General features: G+C 39.9%; 2 protein-coding genes across 2 annotated transcripts in view; one reads left to right on the plus strand and one right to left on the minus strand.

The window, feature by feature from the left end:
- Positions 1-707: 707 nt before the first annotated feature.
- LOC105354227 (pyroglutamyl-peptidase 1-like) lies at positions 708-8,839 on the plus strand. Its single transcript, XM_011476150.3, has 6 exons — positions 708-896; positions 977-1,029; positions 1,100-1,216; positions 1,292-1,512; positions 2,786-2,947; positions 8,666-8,839. Exons 1-6 carry the CDS (start codon positions 866-868, stop codon positions 8,688-8,690), a joined length of 609 nt encoding a protein of 202 aa, XP_011474452.1. The 5' UTR covers positions 708-865; the 3' UTR covers positions 8,691-8,839.
- The window catches only part of LOC101173298 (insulin-like growth factor 1 receptor), a 77,412-nt gene continuing 56,282 nt past the window's right edge, over positions 3,040-24,169 (minus strand). Inside the window, exons 6-21 of the mRNA XM_004069661.4 lie at positions 20,972-21,180; positions 19,285-19,411; positions 18,969-19,204; positions 18,713-18,880; positions 18,185-18,392; positions 15,689-15,972; positions 15,433-15,575; positions 14,711-14,876; positions 14,518-14,620; positions 14,266-14,336; positions 13,949-14,178; positions 12,909-13,013; positions 12,580-12,739; positions 12,279-12,408; positions 10,695-10,829; positions 3,040-7,903 (exon numbers count right to left, since the gene is read on the minus strand). Coding sequence (XP_004069709.1) covers positions 7,399-7,903; positions 10,695-10,829; positions 12,279-12,408; positions 12,580-12,739; positions 12,909-13,013; positions 13,949-14,178; positions 14,266-14,336; positions 14,518-14,620; positions 14,711-14,876; positions 15,433-15,575; positions 15,689-15,972; positions 18,185-18,392; positions 18,713-18,880; positions 18,969-19,204; positions 19,285-19,411; positions 20,972-21,180 — 2,980 coding nt within the window. The 3' untranslated portion in view covers positions 3,040-7,398. The remainder of the gene's footprint in view (positions 7,904-10,694; positions 10,830-12,278; positions 12,409-12,579; positions 12,740-12,908; positions 13,014-13,948; positions 14,179-14,265; positions 14,337-14,517; positions 14,621-14,710; positions 14,877-15,432; positions 15,576-15,688; positions 15,973-18,184; positions 18,393-18,712; positions 18,881-18,968; positions 19,205-19,284; positions 19,412-20,971; positions 21,181-24,169) is intronic.

Raw genomic sequence — 24,169 nt, forward strand, 5'->3', positions numbered from 1 at the left:
TTGATGGAATGTAAAAAGAGGGAGAGTGCCCAGTGTTTGACAGGGACATTAAATATGTAAAAATAAAAAAGCAAAAGCATGTCTGCAGAGGTTTTCTTCTGTGGTCCCTAAGCAGGTGGTCAATGTGTCCCTCCAAAAAACAAAGTGAAATTGACAACAAAAATACAACATAAAACATCAATAAAAATCAGATGTTAATATTGTATAAGGGTGAAAAATAAATTGTTAAAATATAAATTAGCAATAGAAACATCATTAATGGGTAAAAACAATGTAAACACAACAGAGCACTAGTTTGATAAACATTGTAAGTGGATAAAAATAAAAGAAACCTAAAGCTAGAAATCAATGTCGTCAAAACAATCCCACTATAAAACCATGAATAATTTTATAAATCAGATAAAGCTGGGACAGTTATAGTTTAGTAGTTTATGCTCTTGTAAAATAGGACATTGATGATGTCTCAATGTTTTTTGTCCCGTACTTGTTGAAGTGTCATCAGATATTTTTGTAATACAATGTGTTGTGTATGACAAGATCATACAGCATATAAAATGTACACTTAACATCGGGTGAAGCGTGTTTGTGACTTGTGACGGGGCAAACCAAGTTTTTTTATCTGAAGCACATGAACGCATCGCATTCCTGAAGCTGTGGCAGCTGATTGTTTGACACGAGCGCCCCCAAGTGGAGACAAATGTCACTGCTAGAGCTTAGAATCGCAAGATGTCCTGTTGCCTTTAAGAACAGAACCCCGTAAGAGCATGACCTTGATGACGGAGAATCTTCTTATATTAACCCCCTGGACTGTTTGCCAGCATAATATACGCTTTTGATGAACTCTTCTGCCGTTAAATCAGGCTAAATGAATGACAGAGACACGGTGGTGGTTACAGGTAAAACAGGAAGTTGTTGGTGAGCGTGCTAATCATTAATCCAGTTTTTATGCTCATGTTTATCCTAATTTTTATACAAGGGTTCGGCCCATTTAAAGAGTTCCTAGTGAATCCCAGCTGGAAAGCAGCTCAGGTAATGATCAAAGTGACGTATTTCTGTCACGTGACTTTGCACAGACATGCATTTTGTCAAATGAGGGCAGGCGTTGAAGGAAGCTGGACTGGGAGAGAAGTTTGAAGTTCACAGCATGGAGGTGCCAGTGAGCTATGTTAAGACCCAGCAGATTATCACTGAACTCTGGCAAAGCCTTAAACCGAAGGTTAGAAAATAAAAGGTTTGGATTTTTTATGTTCTTTTTTTTAAACACGTGATGCATTTCTTTGGTGGTTTCCAGTTTGCTGTCCATCTGGGCATTGCCAGAGGTTCCAGGGTTTTGCTGCTGGAGCAATCCGGGAGGAACAGGGGCTTCAAAGACAGAGATGTGTGTGGCTTCTGCCCCCAAAGCTGCATGGAAGGTGGTCCAGAAAAACTGCACTCCATCATCAACATGAGGGCTGTTTCAAAGCACATCAAAGACACAGAGATGGATGTCCTTCCTTCAGCAGATGCTGGAAGGTGTGCTATCATTTATGAATTATTTTAATAGTGGGGTTGTGTAACTTTCCCCTAACATGACACGCATCTCCATATGTGGTCCACAAATCAATACGTAACAGATCCAACTAATTTTGTGGCAATATGCTTCAGTCCAATTCTTTTACCGAAATGGATACAATTTAGATCTGGCGTCTGCAACTTTTAATACTAAGAGAGCCTTCTGGAAGAGTTCCCCACTTTATTGTTTAGAAAATGCACTCTATTTTTGTGCTCATTAATCTATTCATTTACAAATGTAGTTTTTAAATATTTACAAGTATTGACTTATAAAAGTGTGATATTTTTCTATATATAAAATGTTTGACTTCTTTTCCTTTTGACAGCAGCACTCACAGGTTCCTTTCAAAATAAAATGCAACCTGTGTCAAAAGAGATCTTCCTGCTGCAGCAGATTCATTTGAATTCAAAATGTAAGAAAACAAAAGTCAAACATGGCACTTTCTATCATTTCGGTGCACCGTCATCCTTTTTCTGCTTTTACTATCAAATACAAACACGACTACGTTGGTGAAGAATATGTTCTTTTAGCAAATTGTTATAAAACCGCTCTGACAGTAAATTAAACCTTTCCCCAACATTTTGCTGTTATTTTACATTTTAAAAATTTTAAAAAATAAAAATAAACGGAATTAACTAAAATAAATTAACCAAACCTACAAACCCATTATTTATTCAAATCCTTTCTTCAAAAAAGAATAAAATAATGCATGTGGCTCCAGAGCAACAGGTTGCAAACCACTGATCTGGATATAGTATTATTAATTTGGCAATTATACTATAATTTAAAAAATGCCTTTCGTCAGAATAAAACGTTTGTTTTTTCTTACTGGGGCGGTTTATTTTAGGTAACAAAAACAAACATCTTTTCGACATAAAGAGCTTCAAATAAAAAGGTGCCACATGAATTCATTCAGGTATTGATTGATGTGTTGAAAATAACAATAAAGGGTTATTAAATGTTTAGTGAACAAAACAACACATCCATCACTGCAGTTCACCTTTAGCCAAATATAAGAGACTCGATTAGGTAGAAGTGAGCTTGTGATTGGATGTCTTTTTGTTTGCATCGCATGTGCATACAGAGGCAGACAGTTTGCCAGAAATTGATTATTTACTTCCTGATTGACTATATCCCTTTTACCAACATAATATGTACTCTTATAACTTGCTAAATGTTTTCCATTTAATACAAATACTTACAAAGTAATGTTTATTTAAATGTTTTTTCCAGGTTTTTGTGTGATTTTGCATATTATTGCTCTCTGCATCATGGCCATCAGAGAGCAGCTTTCATCCACATCCCCTCATCCGGCTGCCTTGCATCAGCGGACAGATTGGTGCCCGTTCTGCGACCGTCATCCTCACCATGCTCCAACAACTGGAGGACGGCGAGGTAGGTCCTCTCACAGCAAACATCGTACAAACCACGAATAAAAAAATAAATAAAAGAGAGGTTACAGTGCAGAGACACCAAGACCAACCACATTATTTTCTTTCATTCATTTATTTATTTATTCAAAATTTCAGAAAAAAAGTAAAATACAAGAAATTTTCAGATACACATATGGACATGGCATGTCAAAAAATACACCATCTTGGCTAAAGGAGTGAAGAAAAAACGTTTGAGGCCTCGGATACAGACAGTCAAGTGAAAGTCGATTGATTATTTCGTTCCCCGATCATGTTATAAACATCAAGATTTACGCAACAGCATTATACGATCATAGTAGTAGACCAAGGCCCCTTGAAATGGTGTAGGAATGAAAATCATTAAAAAAAAAAAATCAGACCATAATGATAAACCTTGAACCTATTATTGCAGGTGGATGCAGCGATGCATCCTCCGTAAACCTGAAATTTTCACAAAGAACATACTAAAAGCAACACGTTGAGAAGAATCAATAAAGTGTAGTAACCATATGTTTATGCTGGAAATACAAACAACTGTTGTTGATGCTGTAAACTATCAGATTTTTCTAATCACGTCTATTCTGAATTCCCGTCCCGTGTCCAAGTGGTGATTCGGATTGCTTTGTGCTTGAAAGGATATGTTAAAGATCAGTTTTCTAATGATTTTTGGCAGATATCGGACTGAAAAAAATTGTTTAATTTTTGGGGAAAAATTGTGCATACAGGTATGATTATGATTCCTATTTTTTCTTTTTCTTGGGGTTTTATTTAGCGAACTAATCAACCACCCCCAGCATATCAATGAACGCACTCGTTTTGGGATTTAAGAACTACTGTGTCACATTAAACACAAACTTGTTTTTGGAAGGGATTAACTAGAACCCTCCCATAGGGGACTGAACAATTCATTACACAATTCATTTAAAGAAATGAGGGGGAAAAAACACATCAAAATTGGTCATTAATATAGTTGGATGGATGAGAGTGGGAATAAACAATAGGACCAAAACATCATTGCATTCAGTGGGTTCACTCGGACAGAATAAATAATGACATTCAAGTAATTTATGCATAATGCATGTTTCTTTTTTCTCTTGTTGCTTAGAATCAAATATAAAAATGCTTTTATTTTATTGAAGGTAAGAGGTGGATTTGCTGCTTCTTAAATGTGTTTATTTTTTTAATATGGAGTTATTCTGGTTACATTCACAGTACTAACCTCATGGTAAAGGTCAGTTTTATCTGTTCAGAATCAACTCCAGCTGTAATATGGGATGATGCACAAATATATATGTATCTTTATTTATGTGAAAACTGTGTCCCTTTTTTTTAAATATTTTTGTATAAATGCATTTGAGATGAGAAAGATACGGTTGTGTTTTGAGGATCTGAGGTTGTGACTGCGTTCAGAGCGAGCGGAAAATGGAAAGTCTTAAGCTCCACCCACTTCTCACACGCTGTGCTTCACCAGCTGTTGGTCAAAAAAAAGGTGTCATTTAGTCTATCTAGGGTGATTTTCATAGATAGTAAATGCAGTTTGACCCTCCTTTAGGAGACCACACAAAAGGCAGCAGCATTGTTCATGTTTTTCTGTTGAATTACAGAGGTGGAGATTTTGTTTTTGGAATAAAAATTAAAGTAAAAGTAAAATGATGAATAAGTCTGACTTGCAACATGGCCCTCTTCTGTTTTAGTATGTTTCATGAGGTTTATTGAGATCCCTGGGGATTTAACTCTGAAGAGGTCTCTGCTAAAACCGACGATCAAGAGATGTGTCTGATTTCCATATGCACAAATATATTTAAAGAGTGAGGTAGATAGATGCCTGAAGGGAAAAAAATAATAATAATAATTTAGAAAAAAAAGCTTTTAAAGTCCCCCAGTCACGACACCAAGGACAATGCATACAAAAACGTGATAATAATAAAAATAATCATTTTATGTTTTACTGAATGATGGGGCAGTGATTTAAGTTGATATCGCAAAGGAAACAAGCATAAATAAATTAAAATTCCTATAAAAAAAATAAAATTAAAGGAAAAGAAAACAACAGGCAAGATGAGTAGAAATCCTTCCAAACATTTTCAATATTTTGCCGTTTTAAGACGTCTTTCATTCCTGACATTGAACTTGTTCCCTTCCCTGGACTTAAACCCATCCTGTTTTTTTTTTTTTTTTTAGAAGAGGAGGTGTTGAAGACAATCAGTTTTGGGGGTGTTACTATGAAAAAGTAAAAATATTAGCCACCAAAAAATAAAAAGCCTGAAGAGTTGGTTTAGTCAGTCAAATAAGGCAAACTGATTAGCCCTACTTATTACAAAGGAAGCCTTAAATGGATGGGGTAAAAAAATAAAAAATAGTATACAGAAATTATTTTAACGCTGGAACAAATTGTAGTTTTGACAGGAGACACTGGAGGGGGGGGGGGGCAGATCAGCCAGCGGTTAAAAACAAAAACAAGACTATGTAACAAACAGCGGCAAAGATGGGGGCAGGAAGGCAGGGCGATGGGGTAGCACGAGAACAAGATGCTAAAAGAATGTGTGGAGAAAGCAAAGCCTATATTTTGACCTGAGATTGAGTTGCACCTAGAGGGGGCAACACTAGGCGCAGTGCTGAACAACACAAATATACACACACGCAAAAAAAAAAAAAAAAGGGGGGGGGGGGGGGCGAAAATACACGCTCACACGTAGAGCTAAGGTGTCCATTCCAAATAATTTTAACAAATACCCACAAAACAAGGAGCAAAACTTTTCACAAATATAAAAAAAAGGCATTGGAACAAACTTGAGTGTTGCTGGAGATGAAAACCTTTTTTTGGGGGGTGGGCACTCGTTTGTATTTAAAGAGCTTTGAACAGAGTTTATGGTTCTTAAAAATGGACTGCTTGTGGAGATCACAAAATATCAAACCTGAAGAAAATGATATATTTATATATATTTATATAGAATCATCCAAAAAGAGAAAGAATAAAATAGCAGCTTTGTTCTGTACAGACATAGAGGCAAACATTTTCAACCATAAAAAGGTTCTTTAAAAAAGTGACAAAAAAAGGTTTATAAAAAAATGATCCTGCAGTCAAAAATAGGACTGTAAGACCTTTCTGATGTGTTTTGAAATGCAGAGATATGGTGACGGCTTCTCAAAAGAGACCTCCTTTGGAGCCGTCCAGAGGATCGTAACATCTCTCCTAACAGCTTGTATGTTTGGGACGATTAGTTTGGTGCCACTGAATCCGAACAGTTCCGACCTGAAACGCGCGTTGACGAACGTCAGGAAAACACCTGAAGACAGCAGCTGACTTGTACTGACAGATCGGAAAGTGAAGTAAACTCTCAGTGTGAGACTTTTTGCCTTTTTTTTTCTTCAAAGTAAACAAAGGTAAATTAAAGATGGGATTCAGAGTTTGATGACCAAACCGGACCAGGTCTGTGCAGTGAAGCATGATGACAGGAAAAATGTCAAAAGTGACATTTGAGGTTTTCAGCAGGACTTCAGATTTGAATTTGGACATGATTTTGCCAATTCACCTTACTTAAAAAAAAATTTTTTTTAAAAAGGGCAACACAAAATGACATTCAAAAATTGACGTTGATATGGACTTATTTCCCTTAGAAGAAAACAAAAATAAAGGCTTAGAAATCATAAAAAACATTTGATTTACGATTTTTAGAAACGCGAAAAACCCGCAGATGCAAATTCTGTCAATGATGAGAAATTATTCTGAAAACATTAATTTAACTGCCCAGACTCTCTGAACTCTGAATCCCCACCTTATCACAAAGTGACACCTGTATCAAATTGGATGAAAATAAAAGTCAATTGGCAAAAGTTTGGCAGATGTACAATAGACTTTACGGACTTTACCGTTTTGACCCAATAGACTTTACGGACTTTACCGTTTTGACCCACACCCGATAGAAATCTGTATCCAAAAGTTCATTATGAGGCAAACTTGAACCAGTATGTTTGTAGAAAATGACAAAAACAGAAATTCATTGATGAAAAGCCATTTTGGAAATGGAGCAGTACCATGTTGAGGAGAAACATTCCCCTCTCTGAAATCCTCAGGAACAAAAAGTGCTCTTCTGTTGGTTTCGCTGATAAGATATGCTAAAAAGACGAGCGAGTTCATGGAAGTCTGTACATGCCTGTGGTGTTTTCCTCCTCGGAGAACATGTTTGTGACAAAAGGTTGAAAAACAGGCTGCGCAGGAAGGAGCCCCCCAGTGTGTCTGAGCCGCCAAACTCCAAACGCTTCAGCAGGTTTCTGTGATGTTTTACAGTTTCTTTGAGAGTCTGACCTTAATCGAGTGAAGAGATCGTCTACTGACACACAGTAGAACCAACTCAATGTCTTACTTCACCCGTCCCTCACGGAAGAGATGGAGAGTTACCCTGTGTGCGAGGAAGAGGAGGGGCTCGACAGATATCAGCAGGCCGACGACTGGGGCAGCGGTAATGCCCGTTCATTCTTTCTGCCCCCGTTCATGTGTGCATATGGTTGGATCTCCTCAAAGTTGGGCCGCAGCACCACCACAGGTCCGTTGACCAAAACATGCCCTGAGTGCTTGTCGTGTCCCGGAGATCCCACAGTTGTAGCTACATAGCCCGGGTGTGAGGGGGACACAGGTCCCAGCAAAGGAGTACTTGGGCCTTGCATGGGGGCCAAATGCTGGGCAGAAGGAGGCAGTGTGCTTCCGGACGGGTGAATAACGGCCGGCTGCCTCGTGGATACGGGGTCCAGTGGAATGTTCTCCATGTTTTCTACCTCCATATCCAGCTCCTCTGTGTCCGGCGGCTTGTTCTCCTCGCTGTAGAAGAAGCTGACTTCCCTGAAGGAAGGATCCAGATCGTCCTTGATGGTGTTGATTATCTCCAGGAAGGTCGGACGCATCTTGGGGTTATACTGCCAGCACATCCTCATTAGCTCAAACCTGAGATGAGGGACAGAAACATAACTAATGATGTCATTTCGAGTGTAACTCCATTTGTAAAAACACTTCTTGAAAGCTTGAATTTCTTTGGTTCATGGTCACTCTGTTTCTCACCAGCAGGTGGCAGCAGAAGCTGAAGATTAAACCTTTTTCTTAAATCCTCAAAACAAATTTCAAACCACAGTATGTTGGTCTTGATGAATACAAATTATAAAGGTTTCCCAATACTGTAAAATCAATCCAAAAATAGGACTAGAGGGATTTTTTGTCCTCTTCCACTATGACTCAGTGCACGATAAGTAAAAGTCTGATGAGAGTTTCCTGGCAGCTTGGAGACATTTACCCAAAAAAGGATTTATTTAAAATGCAAAAGAAATGTAGACTGCAGTATAATTCACTCTAAAGGCTTTTAGCTGCTTACAGACAGTAAATCTTAGAGAAATTCTTATGGTCACTTTGATAAGTAAGTTCAGGAAGTTTTTTCAGCATTTTCTTTTTTTTCTTCTTTTTTTAACCACAGTAAAAAACATTTGGTCGGATCAGCAATTTGACAGATCAGTAAATCACATTTAAGGTTACTGACCCAACAAGCAACCGAGCTTTGGGAATGTCAAAACAAGCTCATAAAACAGTGTTGCGGCACCTCAGCTCCACACAAACAAGCTAGGAATATTCCCCATGGCTGACTGACACAAACACCTCAGGCCATCTCAACTTTGTTGTTGCTCCTTCTTTTCTATTAACTCTTTATTTCTTTTCCAGGAGTAAAACCACTTCCGCAGCCTGAAGAGGAACTATCTAACTCTCCTGAATAGCATGAAGCATCTCCAAGGATCTTGCTCGTCACCAGGAGAATGCTGTCCACTTTCACGTCTTTTCCTTTCCACGGCCACTTGTGTAAATTTCATAAAATGCTCCAGTAAATCCTCATTTCTTTCCAGGATCCTGTCAGTCACTGCACACACGACTTACACCGTTATCACCAGGTTAAGATGAGCTGCTTACACTACAATAACTGAATTTCAAGTAAAAAAAAAAGAAGACCCTTAGTTCAAGAATATGTGGTCTTATTTTGGTTCTTGTAAGAAAATAATCTTTTCAAGAAGGTTTTCAATAGGAAAATAATCTTAGTTTGAGGAAACATGTCTTGTTGACCAAAAATTTTTTTTAAAACAGGAATTCTTGGTGAGAACATATTTCTTACCTCATTACCTGAGATGTGTATTTAAGAGTATATTTTTTATCTAATTCCAATCATTTTTTTTACTTATTTCAACGAGGCCTGTTTTTGCAGTGCACATCCTGTCAAATTGCATGTTTTCCCTGCTCTGCTCATGTGCTGAAAAAACTCAAAACTCTTCATTAACTGACATTAGGACAACTTGATGCCACGGATCCAATGGTGTTACAGTTTTTGCATACATTTTACTACTTTAACTAATTTGCAATAAAATACAGTTGGAAAGATTAGTGTATAAATAAAACGCCAACTTTTTAATTTTGAAGTTGCACCTTTTGACCTGTATCGTTCCTATTTGAATGCAATCTTTACATCTTTGTTCATTTCAGATGTTTCTGACTACTTACTTACCTGACACCAGAGCTGTGGTGGAAAAAACTGCACAATGACTATTAAAAGTGGGCTTTTGAAGTACAAAAAAAGCCATGGTTTAACCAAAAAACACAAAAGTTTAAGTTAACTTTAGAGTAAATGTGAATATTTAAACAAGCCCTAATGCCTCAAACAAAGAACAGACGAATTCTCTCACAAGAAAAAGTCCCTGAATGTAAAAAAAAAAAAAAACACTCATCTAATAACGCTAAGGGATAAACCCCGTTCCAAAATAGAGCAGAGCTTGTTTTATTTCATCCAGCTCAGTGGAAGAGAATGGACATTTGTCTCCGGGAAACTCTAGTCAGAAACACGATGACCCAAATCTACCTGAGGAACCAAAAACAAGGAGACATTCAAAGCCGTCCAAAGATGACTCATCCATCTGCGCGTTACTGTGGCCTCCACTCTTCACATCTCTCTAGCCCATCTTTGCTTGAAACCCAGGCTCTCATCTGCTTTTGTCATGTGCTGCTTTCCATGTTAAATCACCGCTAGTGACCAGCGGCTACAGCCTAACTCCCTGGCGCGCCGCTTGAAAACCAGGAGGCTAAGCCCCCAGTCCACCAGCACCTCCGCGACAGGATCCACACACTCCTGTAATCAGGACAAAACAGTGAGGCTGCCATAGAAACCAGAGGTTTGTGTCTGAACAACACACGGCCCTCTATTCTGTTCTCCTTGTCCTGTTTTGAAGGTGAGGTCAGCCATGGAGGGCGGGAGGGAGGAGGGAGAAGGCTTTCTCATCGAGGTCACGCATGCAGCTTTGCAAACTTTGCTCACATTTCATCTTTCTAAAAGCCTGCTGCGTGTCAGAGAGGGATTCTTCATGGGTGAAACAATTGATTTGATGGCTGTTCGTCTCCTGGCGGGCGTGATGGACACCGTTGCCCTCCGCGCCGGGAATGCGGGGCATGTTTCACACATGGGTTTTGGCATTCCTTCTATGGGCCGATGCAGAGCAGGTGAGAAGCCCCCCCCCCACCCCCATCAGCTGACCGCTGAGGCCATGAAGTCAACAGCCTACATTTAACCAGTGACGTTATTCTCAGTCCTCCTCTTTTGGCCCTCCCCGCGCACGCACACGCCGTATGTCTTACGCCTAAAGCCCCAGCTCAAAATAGTAAGACGGCAAAATATTATCGGGACCGAAGACGGAGGAAAAGACCCCGGACTTACAGCATGTCAGGGCAGTTGTCGGGTTTGTCCAGGAGTCCTCCTTCCATGACAAAGCGCAGCACTTGTTCATTGGACATTCCCTGGTAGGGCTGCTCCGACAGCGTAGCGATCTCCCACAACACCACGCCAAATGACCTGCAACACAACATGAGCAAACAGAAGTCTTTTTTTTAATCTAATGCTCTTCCAAAAAGTTTCCTTTACTGTCAAGCTACAGTAAAGTTGCTAAAAACATTGTTACACAACAGTTTTATGCCTGTGAACAATAAAGTTGTGGATGCAAATAAAACGGAAAATTTAACTTAAAGAGCCACTCCATTAGAAATTGTAATTTTGGAGATTTCCACATATTCTTGTGGCATTTTTCTCATGGTGAAGGAAAGATATTAAGAAAATTCAGCTTAAAATGAGCATTTCTGAGTATTTCTTTTATTCAAATTGGGAATTAGGAGCAGACCAAAAAAAGGCGTTTGAGAAAAAGAAGAATGTGGGGCGTAGAAAGTACGCTGAGTGGGTCACAGGCTCCCTGCTCTGCTCCATTCTGATCCATCCACTTATAGACGTCATGCTTATAGAGGCTGAAAATAAATTAAAAGAGGGTCTTTTAAGGCACCCATGAGGTACGTTTAGAGTACAAGAAGTATAGATGAGAGCCTGCTTCACATTTGTCAACATCTGGACCAGTTTGAACCCACCTTTAGGGACAAACACACGAGACACTGAGTTTAAACAGGAAAGAGGTGTTTAAAACAATGTGTTCCAGCCAATAATACAGTTCTACCAGGCAAACAAAAGAAGCAAACATATATTTTGGAAGACAATTTGGTAAAATGTATGGTTTCTATAGCGATGGGATATCAGTGGCCGCCTGGTGAAGCCTGTCGGGTCAAAACCGACTTGAACGCTGTTCTGCTTAAAGGTCTGTTGGTAATTGTTGCACTTCTTAACATCTGCTGTGATGGGTATCCATGACAACAGGCACGTCTTTACATGCTTGCCAGACCCGAGTAATGCCCAGGGAAAGAGCGAAATTGAGAACAAGGAGGAAGAGCTTTAAACAATTTCCTGGGCCCATCATCTTTAGGAAATATGAGAGCATTGGTAAATAGAATTGATGAGCTCCCAGTGCAGATGAGGACACAGCAGGCGGAATAATGAAAGCAGCTTAATGCAATTTCCTGAGACATGCCTGTAGGTTGCAGACGGAGCAGCAGGGAAATGGTGGGGCGTGTTTGTATAAGACGCGTTTCTACACATCATATACATTTATGTCTGAGGCTTTTATCATTAGTTCACTTCAAGAACAGCCACAAAAAAAAACACAATTATCAACTTTTTGTTTGCTTAAGTTCTTCACAATCCCACACGTTTTAGCTCAAAAAATGATGTTCTGTCCACCTAGAAAACCACAAATGTTTCTGATTTGTTTGGAAAAGTCGGTCGCCATGGCAGTAAATTCAAGTTCCAAAAACCTGTGACCGCACGACTGTTCTCTCACACAAACAGCCCCTAAATAGGCAGGCTGCACAAACTCCCTGGACTCAGGCAGGTTCAGCACGCCACAAGAGTAATGCGTACACATACCAGACGTCAGACATCGTTGTGAACACGCCATCTTTTAGTGACTCTGGAGACATCCAGCGAACAGGAAGCAGGCCTTTCCCCCCTTTTCGATAATAATCTGTCTCATAAATATCTCTCGTCATGCCGAAATCTGCAGGAGGAGAAAAAAAACACAAGTGAAGTTAGGAAAGCTGCTAAATATGTGCTGATCTATTCCACCCACCTACTAAGTCTCCGTCTATATTAAGAATCTACTATTCCAAACCCAGATTGAAACTCGCACAGTGGCTTCAACTCTGGAGAACCTGAAGGCGTCTCCTACCTCCAATCTTCACTGTGAAATCCTCTGTAACCATGCAGTTCCTGGCAGCCAGGTCCCTGTGGACAAACTTATTGGCATTCAGGTAGGCCATGCCGTCTGCAATTTCTCCGGCCATCTGGATCATCTTTTTAAGCGGTGGCAGGACCTGGCTGTTGGAGTTCTGTGGCACAGCAAAGAGAAGGGAAATGACAAAGTGCTTTAACGATGCCAGACTTCATATCAAATCATGTAACAAAGCTTTAAGTGAAACAATCGATTTAAAATATTCCAGTCGTGATAACGGTTGCATTTGGAAGGTGCGTGTGTGTTTTGAGGCAAAAGCGGCTTACTTCGTTGCGTAGGGAGCGCAGGTGGCTCTTGAGGTCTCCCCGGGTCATCAACTCCATGATCACCAAGGTTGGTTGTCCCTGGGAGACTACACCAAGCAGGCGCACCTATATTAATCCAAGCAAAGCAACAGTTCATGTAGGATCCATTAAAATGGAATCCAGATTTTCCCTTAACACATAACTAAAAAAAAATCGGACGCTGGATAAATACAAAAAAGAAAAGAAAAAAAAAGGGTCAATAAAACTGGTATTTTATAGATATATTGATATGAATCCACCATTTGAACAACTTTATTAGCAGCACTCTTGTAACAGTAGACAGGTGGTGGCTTAATACTACACATTATTATTATTATTATTATTATGGTGTTTGAGTTTTGAGACAACCATTGCAATAAATCCAGATATTTGGTGCAAAGACTCCTGGTTTTTGTCTGTTAAATGCAGCTTTCTTTTTTCTTTGAAGTCAAAACTTCTTTTGTTTTCTCCCTGGCTCTTTTCTGTAAAAAAGAAACTTTCCAAATATGTTTTTTTTGGTTAATTTTCTGAGCTTTGAGGGTTTCAATTTAGCGGTCAGTGCAGTCGCTGTAACCCTTGTGCTATCCTAGGCATTTTACCATTGGGAGTTGGGTCATCTAGACCCATTCCAAAATAAAACGTCCTTTAAAATCTGATTATGAACAAAAGACAAAAAGGTAGGTTGTGTTTTTTCCTCTGCATCCCAGTACAAGCAGTCCAGGGGTTGGAGACCACTACTATAGAACTTAGCTAAACCTGTTCTTGATTTCCATTATATATTTGGGAAGCAGCTTTTTCATCTATCTGCAAGTGATTTAAACTAAATATTGTGGTTGAGCATTTCCCGTTTCGTCAACCAGAACTACTTCCTAAGAGAAAATCTTAAGGATGCCCACATAAAATAGTTATCCAGCCTTTTCAGATCTTTCCATAAATGCTATTTAAACAAAATGGCAAATTCTAGTACTGCTTTGCTTTTCAATTTCTTAGAAAATAGTCTCTTTTGGGTTTTGCCGCCTTACCACATGGTGACAGTTGAACTCCTTCATGACTGACGCCTCGTTCAAAAACTCGATCCGCTCCCTCATGCTGGCCGATTCATTGACCGTCTTGATGGCCACCCGTGTCTCAGGTTCATCCTTGACGACGCCCTTTGCGAGGCCCTCGTACACCATGCCAAAAGAGCCCTGACCCAGCTCCTTGTGCATGGTGATCTTCTCTCGAGCCACCTCCCATTCGTCTGGAGTGTACACTGTAGCAGAAAGATCCTGCAGGTCACTATCACACTGATATGAGAACAGAACTGTGGGAAATGGAGGAAATAACGTGACATCCTTACTCTCAGCTGCACTTATGTACTCTGGGTTGACGGATGCATACAGGACTCCATTGCCCAGTCTGTTGCTGTTCCTGCAAACACAAACCCAGCCCAATGAGCCGACGGGCTATTTCTGTGATAACACTAGACATGAGGTTTACTCTTTCTCATAGGGGAATGCTAATGAAAAGGCTCATTAAGTCTAATTAACGTTCCGCTGATCGTTAAGCTTCTACTCAAGAAGCAGGAGGCCGGGTTGGCGGAAACACTTGCCTCTTTTTGTTGATGAAGAACAAAATGGTGATGAGGCTGGCGATGAAGAGCGTCACTATAATGGGAATTATAATGGACAAGTAGAACGTAACGTCATCATCTCCTGTTGGGATGAGAAACAAAAACCAGACATTAATAGTAAATTGTGCTGTTTTTAATCTAGTTTCAAAGCATCAAAAGAAGCAAAGGTTACGTTTAGGGGGAGGCACGTAAAAGTAGATGCTCTCTGTCCAGGATCCGTTTCCGGCCAGAGAGATGGCCCGCACACGAGCTGAATAATTCCCGGGGCTCAGGTGGGTCAGACGAGCTCCTCTGTTTTGCCGGTATTGCCGTCGTGACACACATCCGTGTTTCTCAGGCTGAGAAAGAGAAATGCAGGTGAAGGTGGACGTGACATCTCTGTGAAGACTCTCATTCATCCTGGATGGCTCCATAGTTCAGTTTTTAAGTTGAAGTGGATTCAAAGAGGTTTTCTTCAGCCATATTGAGAAAATATACACATATATGCACAAATATACACATTCTAAAAATAACGAACGATATGTACAATCCGCGAAGAAAATCGATTTATTTATAACTAGTGTAGAAGGCTGTAAAACTCTTCACTACACACCTTATATATTTTTCTCCAACAGACAAACATTTTCACACTTTTCTGTCTTGTTTAAACACTCAAAGTTCAAACTTTGGTGGAAAAATAAGTCCAGTATTATAGAATGAAAATAAAAGATTTGATCGCGATCAAAGATTTATGTAAGTTTGCAAAGCTTTATAGATTTGTGCCATGGGGGAGATTGATTGACAATGGTCTACAGCCAATTAAGCTGCAGAATCCACAGTTAAAAATAAAAAAAAATGCAAAAGTGACTGCAAAAAGTGAATATATGTGACCTGAAAGAAATGTGAGTGATTTACCTCAGTCCCCAGACGGTACTTGACCTCATACATCAGTACGAGTCCATTGGGGACAACGGGTTCTGGCCAGTGCAGCACCATACAGCCCTCAACCTTGTCACTCCTTTCAGGGACGACCTTTCCAGGGATGTCATCTGCTTCAGCTGAGGAACAAATGTGAAAAAACGCCTGTTATTCTGGTATCTGTGGAACCCCGTAGACTGGGTTAGTGCAATGCTTCACCCCTCTCTCAGAGACAATGTCAACTTTTTCTCACATGCGGGTTTGGTCCTGGCGAAGACGAACGCTCCGGCACCGCAGAGGCCCACCTCCTCGTTGCAGGCATGGATGTCGATACGGTAGACGGTGAAAGGTTGCAGGCTGGGGATCTCCAGGTATTCTGTGGAAACCTTCTCCTCTGAGAAGGGGTACTCTATGACGGGGGGAACTCCATCTGTGCCGTTCTCCGCTGGACTGAGCGAAGCATTTCCCTGAGCTCCATCCGGAAACAAAGTGTTGTTTGCGACTCCAACAACGTCCCTGCGTTGACGGTCTGGAGGCCTGGAAAAAGAAACATAAAAACACTGTTTAGCAGAAAAATAAAAAAAAGGCAAAGAAATTTATTTACATTTGAAAAAGTATCTGCATTGCAAGTAAATTACGTTTTTAGTTCCACAAAGAATAAATCGGGAACCCAATAGATGCTGAGTAAAAATTAAAAAAATAAAATAAAAAAGTATTCCCTTTTATAATTATTATTATATCTGAGAACCCATAGGAGGTTAACTCTAGCCACTGCTTTCTATTTATTTATTTATACTTTTTATTGTAATGTTTTTAGTTTAAATTTTTTGACGGCTGTATTTTGCTGCCATCCAAAATGAACAAAAAACAAATTAAAAATGTCAAATTAACTTTAAAAGCCTAGAAAGATCCAGGTTTTGAGTTGTCCAGGTTAAGATCTTTCAAATCTACAAACAAGGCAGCAGATTTAATATTCAGATTCCCAGCATTATTATCAAGCAGTTATAGCTAGTAAACCTGCTCAGTTGTCAACAGAGAAGTAGAGATAAAGAGAAACGTTGTAGACCTACAACTGGTGTAGTTCACAGGAATGCCTTAAAGAAACAATTCTTGTGAAATTTTAAAAACTTTGGGCTTTAGTGGTTTAGAAAAAGCAACAAAAAATTATTAATCTACTACTTGAACTGACTTTAAATACAAGAAGCGCAGAGACACACACAATGAGGAAAAGAGGAGGAAGACGCGACAGTTTGACAGCTCTGCTGTTTTAATCCAGCAGAGGAAAGCCCAGCTCATGAGTTACTCCTGACAATACACCATAAATAAAAAAGAAAAAAACAAATAGTGTGGAGTAATGAGACAGATGCACATGCCTGACTGGCACTGATTAGTAGCCTGTCAGAGCATCGCTGGGATGAAGAAAAATTGGAAAGTTTTTGCATGAATGAAAACAATAAGGAGGACGGTCCTAACCCAGAAAAAACTGAGCAGCTGACAGAAGCAGCGAGCAATTACAGACATCATTCTTCATGACTTCAAAGAGTCGAATAAGAATCTATGTCTTCATGGCCTTCATCAGAATATTGAGGTGTTCATCACAGCAGCAGGTTCTGAAAATGCTTTCCACTTTCTGCACTTCACGTTCATCTTCAAACACATGGGGCTCTTTCCTCATTCATTTATTTTCCAGATGGATATACTGTACATTTCCTGGCAGCTGTCTCACTTAAGAAAAGAAAAAAACAAAAGCGCACAAACCCCATCATACAAAGAGAGTGTGTGCAAGAGTTAGAGCCGAGGAGACAGAATGGAAAAACTATTTCTCCTCCGTTTCTTCTTTGTTTAATGCCCTCTCCTTGGCCTCACTCTAGGTCCAATCTCCAAACTTTTCTTAAAAATTACATTGTCACAGTTTTCAGGGCCTTATCTGCTCTGGAATAATTCCTGCTGTGTCACGGTGCAGCCTGCGCACACATCAGCTGAGCCTCTTACGCAGGCCGGGGACCTGCAAGTTTCCTCGAAAGCTATACGATAACAAGTAAATACAACCAGAGAGGGGAGGAGGACAGATACAAATTCGTTTATGACAGAGGACTTTAATACTTTATTTTATTTATTTTTTTTGCAGCACAGAGTCAACGCTGTATGGAAAAGCCAGTCACAGTTACTCAGCTTAAATAAACGGTCTCTGGATTTTACATTATTAAAGGAAATGGATTTTTTAAAAGTCTCGCAAGGTGCTGCTTTAAGACTCCCACAGCACACATCATTCGCAAGCATGTGAAAACATCAGAGCTGGAGACAGTGCAACGTGCACAGACTTACACCACAGGCAAGTGAAAATGATAACACAACACAGATGTCAGGCCTTGTTGTGGGGAACAGAAATTTAGCAACGAATGTGCAGCTAGACCAGACGCTTCAGACTTCTTAATCACATCTCTCTCCTGGGTTTGTTTGTGTTGACCAAATTGCAGCTCGTCCTGACATTCCCTCTGCCATTGTTGCCACAGCAACAGAAAGCCACGAGAGAGCCAAGACAGATTTGGATCCTGCTTGGCGCGTCTCTTCATCGGCTTCTTTCTGCCTGTTAACTGCGCAGAAACACCCAGACTGTCGTACAAGGCTCAACTTTGATCTAATAAAGGCAAACAAAGTTCATCTTTCGATGTCCAATCTTTGTAGGAAACCGGATGCAAAATATGCTGGCTGTGGAATCAGAAAGGCTTGCATTGGAGTTTAACCATACCTTGCATAAAAGACGATATTGTGGAGGTAGTTCTCAAACATTTTGATAAAGACTCGGTCGTCCTTCTCACGGTCCTTCTCTTCAGCTGTCTTCTGGCAAGTGCAGCAAGGACCCTTCTTGGCACCTGAAAGGTCGGATTTGGTGGGTTTTGCGCCGTCTTCCACGTCTGAGAATCCTCCAGCTGACACCCGAATGGGGATCTTCAGGTCTGAGTCATAAAAGAGAATACAATTTTTAGAAAAACACAGTATTCTGACCCCAAAAGATTTGTATGTACCCCAAGTAACATTCAGGAATCCCTTTGGGAGGAGGTTGTTATCCATAAATAGAACCTTTTAATCTGGAGATAGACGCTCAATTTGGAGCAAAAGACAGAAAACAATTCTATTGGTATCAGACAGAATTGATATCCTAATATCTGTTCCTACCAATCACAAATTAGTGATTGGTGGAATCACTAAACACGAATCACTGAAAGTGGAAACACAAAGGGGGAATCACAAATTTTTTTATTCTGAAATATGTAACCTTTGGAACAGTAGTTATGCTGGTAGAGCTCCCTGTCTTCAGGCTGCTGCTGCCAGCGCACCAGGTAGTACGTCAGATTGCCATTGGGAAAAACCGGACGCGACCACTTTACCAGCAGCTTAGTGGAGGAGTTTGCATAGGCGTGGGCATCTTTGGGCACAGATGGCGCTGCAACAGAGACAAAGTCATGACTTGTTGCTGCTGTTAGGACTAAACGACTGATTTGTGGTCAGCTCCGGCACAGTTACAGACTCACATGATGGACGTGTGCGGATGTAAATGATGTCACTCTTTGCCCCGGTGATGTGTTTGTCCTCCACCTGCAGGGTGATTGCTCGTACAAAAATAGCGTACTGGGTCCAGGGATTGAGGTGCTGGAGGGTAACCTTTGGGTCAAGTTTTTCATCCTGAGAAAGGTCAACATCCACCATGTGCCAGCTGTTGGAGCCACAGCCATCCTGGCCATCAAACTCTGTGATGTTTTGGAAAGGTCTGAAGACAAAAAGGGGTCCTTGTAATCCGCTAATCTTAGTTATACGACGGCGCTGAAAACTCTGTTATTGGATACTCACGACTCTTTGTAGAAAACGATGAAGTTGATCAGGCCTCCATATTCTGGAACCTGATAGCGCTCCCATGTCAGCTTGATTGTATAACTTGATGTGACGTTAGATTTGATCTTCAGAATGTGACTTTCACCTGCAATGACATTGTATGCTTACGTTTTGACATATTCTATGTGAAAATAGAACATTTTTATTGGCTGATAAGAAAAAAAATTTGTATTTTCTTAATACCAAATATGCAATTGAAAAAAATCATTTTATTAAGGAAAAAAAAAGCCATTTCTGTCAAGCCATTTTGCCACTGTGATACAACCATCATTGTCAAAATAAAGCAGTCACTATATTATAGCAACTTGAAGCTTTTTTTCTACTCTTTTGTTCTTCTAACTTCACATTTTTGGTTTCCCGTTAAGTTTTACTGTTGGTTTTTCTGACAAAAGGTTCACACAACAAAAAAGTATTTATTCAGCCACCAATTGTTCAAGTTCTCCTACTTAAAAAGATGAGAGAGGCCTGTAATTTTCATCATAAGTATAGCTCAACTATGAGAGACAAAATGAGGGGGGGGGGAAATCCATAAAAATCAAATTTCCTGATCTTTAAAGAATTGATTTGAAAATTGTGGTGCAAAATCTGCATTTGGTCACCTACAAACAAGCAGGATTTCTGGCTCTCACAGACCTGTAACGTCTTCTGTAAGAGGATCCTCTGTCTTCAACTGGTTACTTGCATTAATTGCACCTGTTTGAACTTGTTATTTATATATATATATATATATATATATATATATATATATATATATATATATATATATATATATAAATATATATATATATATATATATATATATATATATATATATATATATATATATATATATATATATATATATATATATATATATATATATATATATATATATATATATATATATATATATATATATATATATATATATATATATATATATAAGACACCTGTCCACACTCCAATACTTTTTACAGATAATTTACAAATAAATTCTTTAAGAATCAGACAATGTGATTTTCTGGCTTTCTTTTCCTATTTTTTTCTCTCCTAGTTAAGGAATACCTATGATGAAAATTACAGGTTTCCCTTTTCTTTTTAAGTGGGAAAACTTGCAGTTAGTGGCTGACTAAATACTTTTATTTAGTCCCCAGCCTAATTAAGTCACTCAAAAAGAATATTAAAGAGTATCCTTAAAAAACAAGGAAAGTAAATGTTTCCATTTCTTACTTCAAATCAGATCTATTCTTTACGTATTTATATAAAATTATATTTAATTGTCTATTTGAAAATGCATAATGAGATAAAATCTAGCACAATCTTTAAAAGTACATTAGTAATGCTTTTATGTTTGGAAAATTCAATGTATTTCATCAACCCAAGAAGTGATAAAAAAAAAAGGTAATTTTTAAAAGGATTTTTTACTTTTAGAATATTTTGCACAAATGAAACCTTTTTTTTAAATCCCACATTCCACTTTTTTAAAGATTTACATTTTGTACACGCTGTCTGACAAACATCCACAGCAAAAATGAGTGGTAATATTAAAAAATGCTTCTTTTTCAAGTACACCTTTCTTTTAGACTTCAATATGATGAATTCACAGATTGGCACAGCATGGGTTCTTAGTTCAAAATGTAAACACGTGCTGGACATCTGCACTCACAGCTGGCTTTCTCTCCATTGTTACGGAAGTCTCCCCCCTCTGGTTTCACAGTGATCCCCGTCTTTTCCCACATTTTGTGGATCTCGGACATGCAGAGCTTGGGGTTCTGGCGGAAGAAGAGACGTCCAGCTCGGATTGTCAAGTTGTGCTGACTCCAGTCCCACAAGGACTGCAGATGCTGGTTGTTGATGGCAAAGAACGAATATGTGCTGGAACAAAAAGAAAGACCAACAGAGAGTTACAAACATGTCACAAACTGCAGATGAACATCATATGCTTATTGGAAATGAAATTGCCTGAAGGGCCTTGGGTGCGCTCAGGTTCTTGTTTCTCTCATACAAAGAGCATTTATGCAAAGGGAGACTTGAAACAGACATAGTGTCGTGTTAACACCCCTAGCTCCAGCCCTCCGAGCAGAGCACCTCCAGAGAGACGGGAATGTCTGCCATCCTGAGCAGCATTCCGCCGAGTGAAACCCAACCCTGGGAGCGACGATAACAAGAAGGGTTTCCCATGACCCCTTTAGCCAAAAAAAGTTTCCCGCTCATATCAGTCACCTGATATAAAAGTGTAGATGCTAATGGACCCAAGATCTTCCACCCAGCTTTGCAGCCGCTGTTAAGTGTGTGTAAGCCAAAAGGTCACATTCACGTTCATCACGCTCATTAAACAAGACTTCCTTTGAGTAACCACTGCCGCATTTTGCCTTTAATTTTTTTTCTCTTGGTATAGCTTGCCAGTTTTAATTATGTTGTAGTAGGTTTAAGGGATGTCATCTGGACTTGGTTTTTAAAAACCAAGTCCAGATGACATCCCCTAAACCTACTACAATGGAACCAACCTGGATGAATGAGAGTCTTCATAGACAGTTTTAATTATGATTACTTCAATCAACGGATAGGGAAATTTGACAACACAGTCATCTGTTTCACTAGCCCAGTGCTTCTATAGTGGGGCGCGCCACCAGTTTGTAGACTGTCCAACTCATCCAAAAAGACTTACATTGGGTTTAATTTGCTGTGCAGTTAGATATGGCGATACCAGAACATCTCACCAACTGATGATCCTTTCAGCAATGACAATTTCCTTCTTTCATTCACTGCTGTACTTCTACTCTCAGTAAACAAACTGTCTAATCTTATCTCATTCCAGAATACTAAGAATATCAACTTGGACGTCCTCTCCTCCTTCATCAACAGTCTCCTGGCTCTGGATTTCTCATCTTGAACTGCAACTGATCACAGTCTATAGAACAGTCTGACTGACATCATAAACTCTGTGGCTCTTGTGAAATTAGGTCTGTTTCCTTCATTCACTCTTCCCCTTGATTTAATCACAAACTCCAGCTCAAGGTCATCAACTTGAGCGACTCTTGCTTATGTCATGTCCTTTACTTTAGTCCTTCAAATAAAGTTAACACCAATGATTTAATTTTACTTTTTAACAAGTGGTTTTAATCCCCTGACTGTCTTTATTCTCACCTGTACTCTCCTGACACCTGCTACTCCCTGTTGTAGTTTATTCAATGCAAGTATTCAAGACATTCACAAGAACTTCAGTTCCTCTTCGTATTCCTGGTCAATATTACCAAGTTACATAAGTTACAAATTACATAACTTCGTTCACACAGCAAAAAATATAGTCTGCACACAACTATTTAAAAGGTTAGAAGTATAATCATACATTAATGATTAAAGATTTATCTCCCAAGATTACTGCACATAGACAGGTACACACAATATTCGTATTACCGATATTCATGAAGAGGGGTGTAGAAAAAGAGAAAAAACAATACCCATGGCATGCCCATTTTTGTGCAAAGGTGAATAAGCAGGTGGGTTGAATGAATGTGCGCCTCTTAGAGTTTACCTTGATCACACTGAATGCTCCAGCAGAGGCAGGAGGCCCGGCACCCCAGAGCTGGGGGCAGACAGCGCAGCAACCTGGCCAATACAAGCATTCAAGAGCCTCACCGTCAGACAAAGATCCAGGAGCAACCACCCTCCCGTGCACCTGACCCCCACCACAGAAACGGAGACGAAGGACAGGACCCAGCAGCCCGCCGGCCGAGGAATAGGAGGAACAGAGAACGCGCAAAGCCTGAGCCCGGCCTCAGCAGGGACCTGACCCACCCCAGGGCGCACTGGGCTTATACCCAATGCCCCGACTGCTCGAGACCTACGCCGGCGCCCAGACGAGAGGCACGCCACCGTCCGGGAGTCCTGAGCCCCCACTCGCCCCATTTAGACACTCCTCTGACATCTTTGGTTAAATACTGATTTCCTTTCCTGCTCCCTTCATTCATACAGCTATTGTTCATTCCTCACTTACTGCTGGAATTCTTCCCATGCTCCTAAAACTGCAGCTGTCAACCCAATTTAGAAAAGAACTGGCCTAAATCAAAATAATTTTATAACCTTTTCCCCATCACTACTCTCCCTTTCATTTCCAAAATCCTTAAAGTTCCTCCTCAACCTCATTCTCATCCAACAAGTAATTGCTTCTACAAACAGTTTGGTTTTGGTCACCGTCGTGGTATTGAAGCTTCTCTTTTAAAAATAACGAACGACCTTCTGGTGTCAGCTGACTGGTTCATTCACCATCCTCACCCTCCTCAATCCAAGAGCTGCTTTTGACACAACCTCCCATGCTATCCTGATCTGTTAAGTCTCTTCCTTTGGCATCTCTAGTGCCCCCCTAATTTGGATTAATTTATACATTTCAGGTTGCACTCAGTTCAGCTGCATTCTGCCTTGATGCATTTGGTATGCCTCAGGGCTCTGTCCTAGGACTTTTACTCTTCATTACCCAACTTTCCACCTTGACAATATTTACCAAAAATAAAATATATACTTTCATTGTTATGCTGATGACACCCAGGTTTATTTATCTATCAAACTTTATTTCACAACCCCTTCCACTTTTCTTTTTAGTTGTCTTTCTGAATTTAATTCCTGGTTGATTTCTAATCTCCTTAAGATAAACAGTAATAAAACAGAAATTTCCATACTCCGTATTATTTCCCTACCCCGGACAGCACTCTATCATTCCATTCTCCAACCAATAACCTCACCTGGTATGGATATTTCCATTTTCGTAACGACTATCGTCTCTGTCCCTCCCTTAACCCAAATACTTCCTCTACTCTGATCGTCACTTCCCGCAAAAACCCTTCTACCAAAACCCCTTCTACCTACC

This window comes from Oryzias latipes, chromosome 6 (assembly GCF_002234675.1).
Source record: "Oryzias latipes chromosome 6, ASM223467v1".
In the NCBI taxonomy this organism is placed as follows: domain Eukaryota; kingdom Metazoa; phylum Chordata; class Actinopteri; order Beloniformes; family Adrianichthyidae; genus Oryzias; species Oryzias latipes.

What these genes read in the sequence shown, in the direction of transcription:
- LOC105354227 (XM_011476150.3), top strand. Translation starts at nt 866, where the DNA reads ATGAATGACAGAGACACGGTGGTGGTTACAG. An exon ending in CCAGCTGGAAAGCAGCTCAG is followed by an intron (nt 1,030 to 1,099) that starts GTAATGATCAAA and finishes AAATGAGGGCAG; the next exon opens with GCGTTGAAGGAAGCTGGACT. An exon ending in CCTTCAGCAGATGCTGGAAG is followed by an intron (nt 1,513 to 2,785) that starts GTGTGCTATCAT and finishes TGTTTTTTCCAG; the next exon opens with GTTTTTGTGTGATTTTGCAT.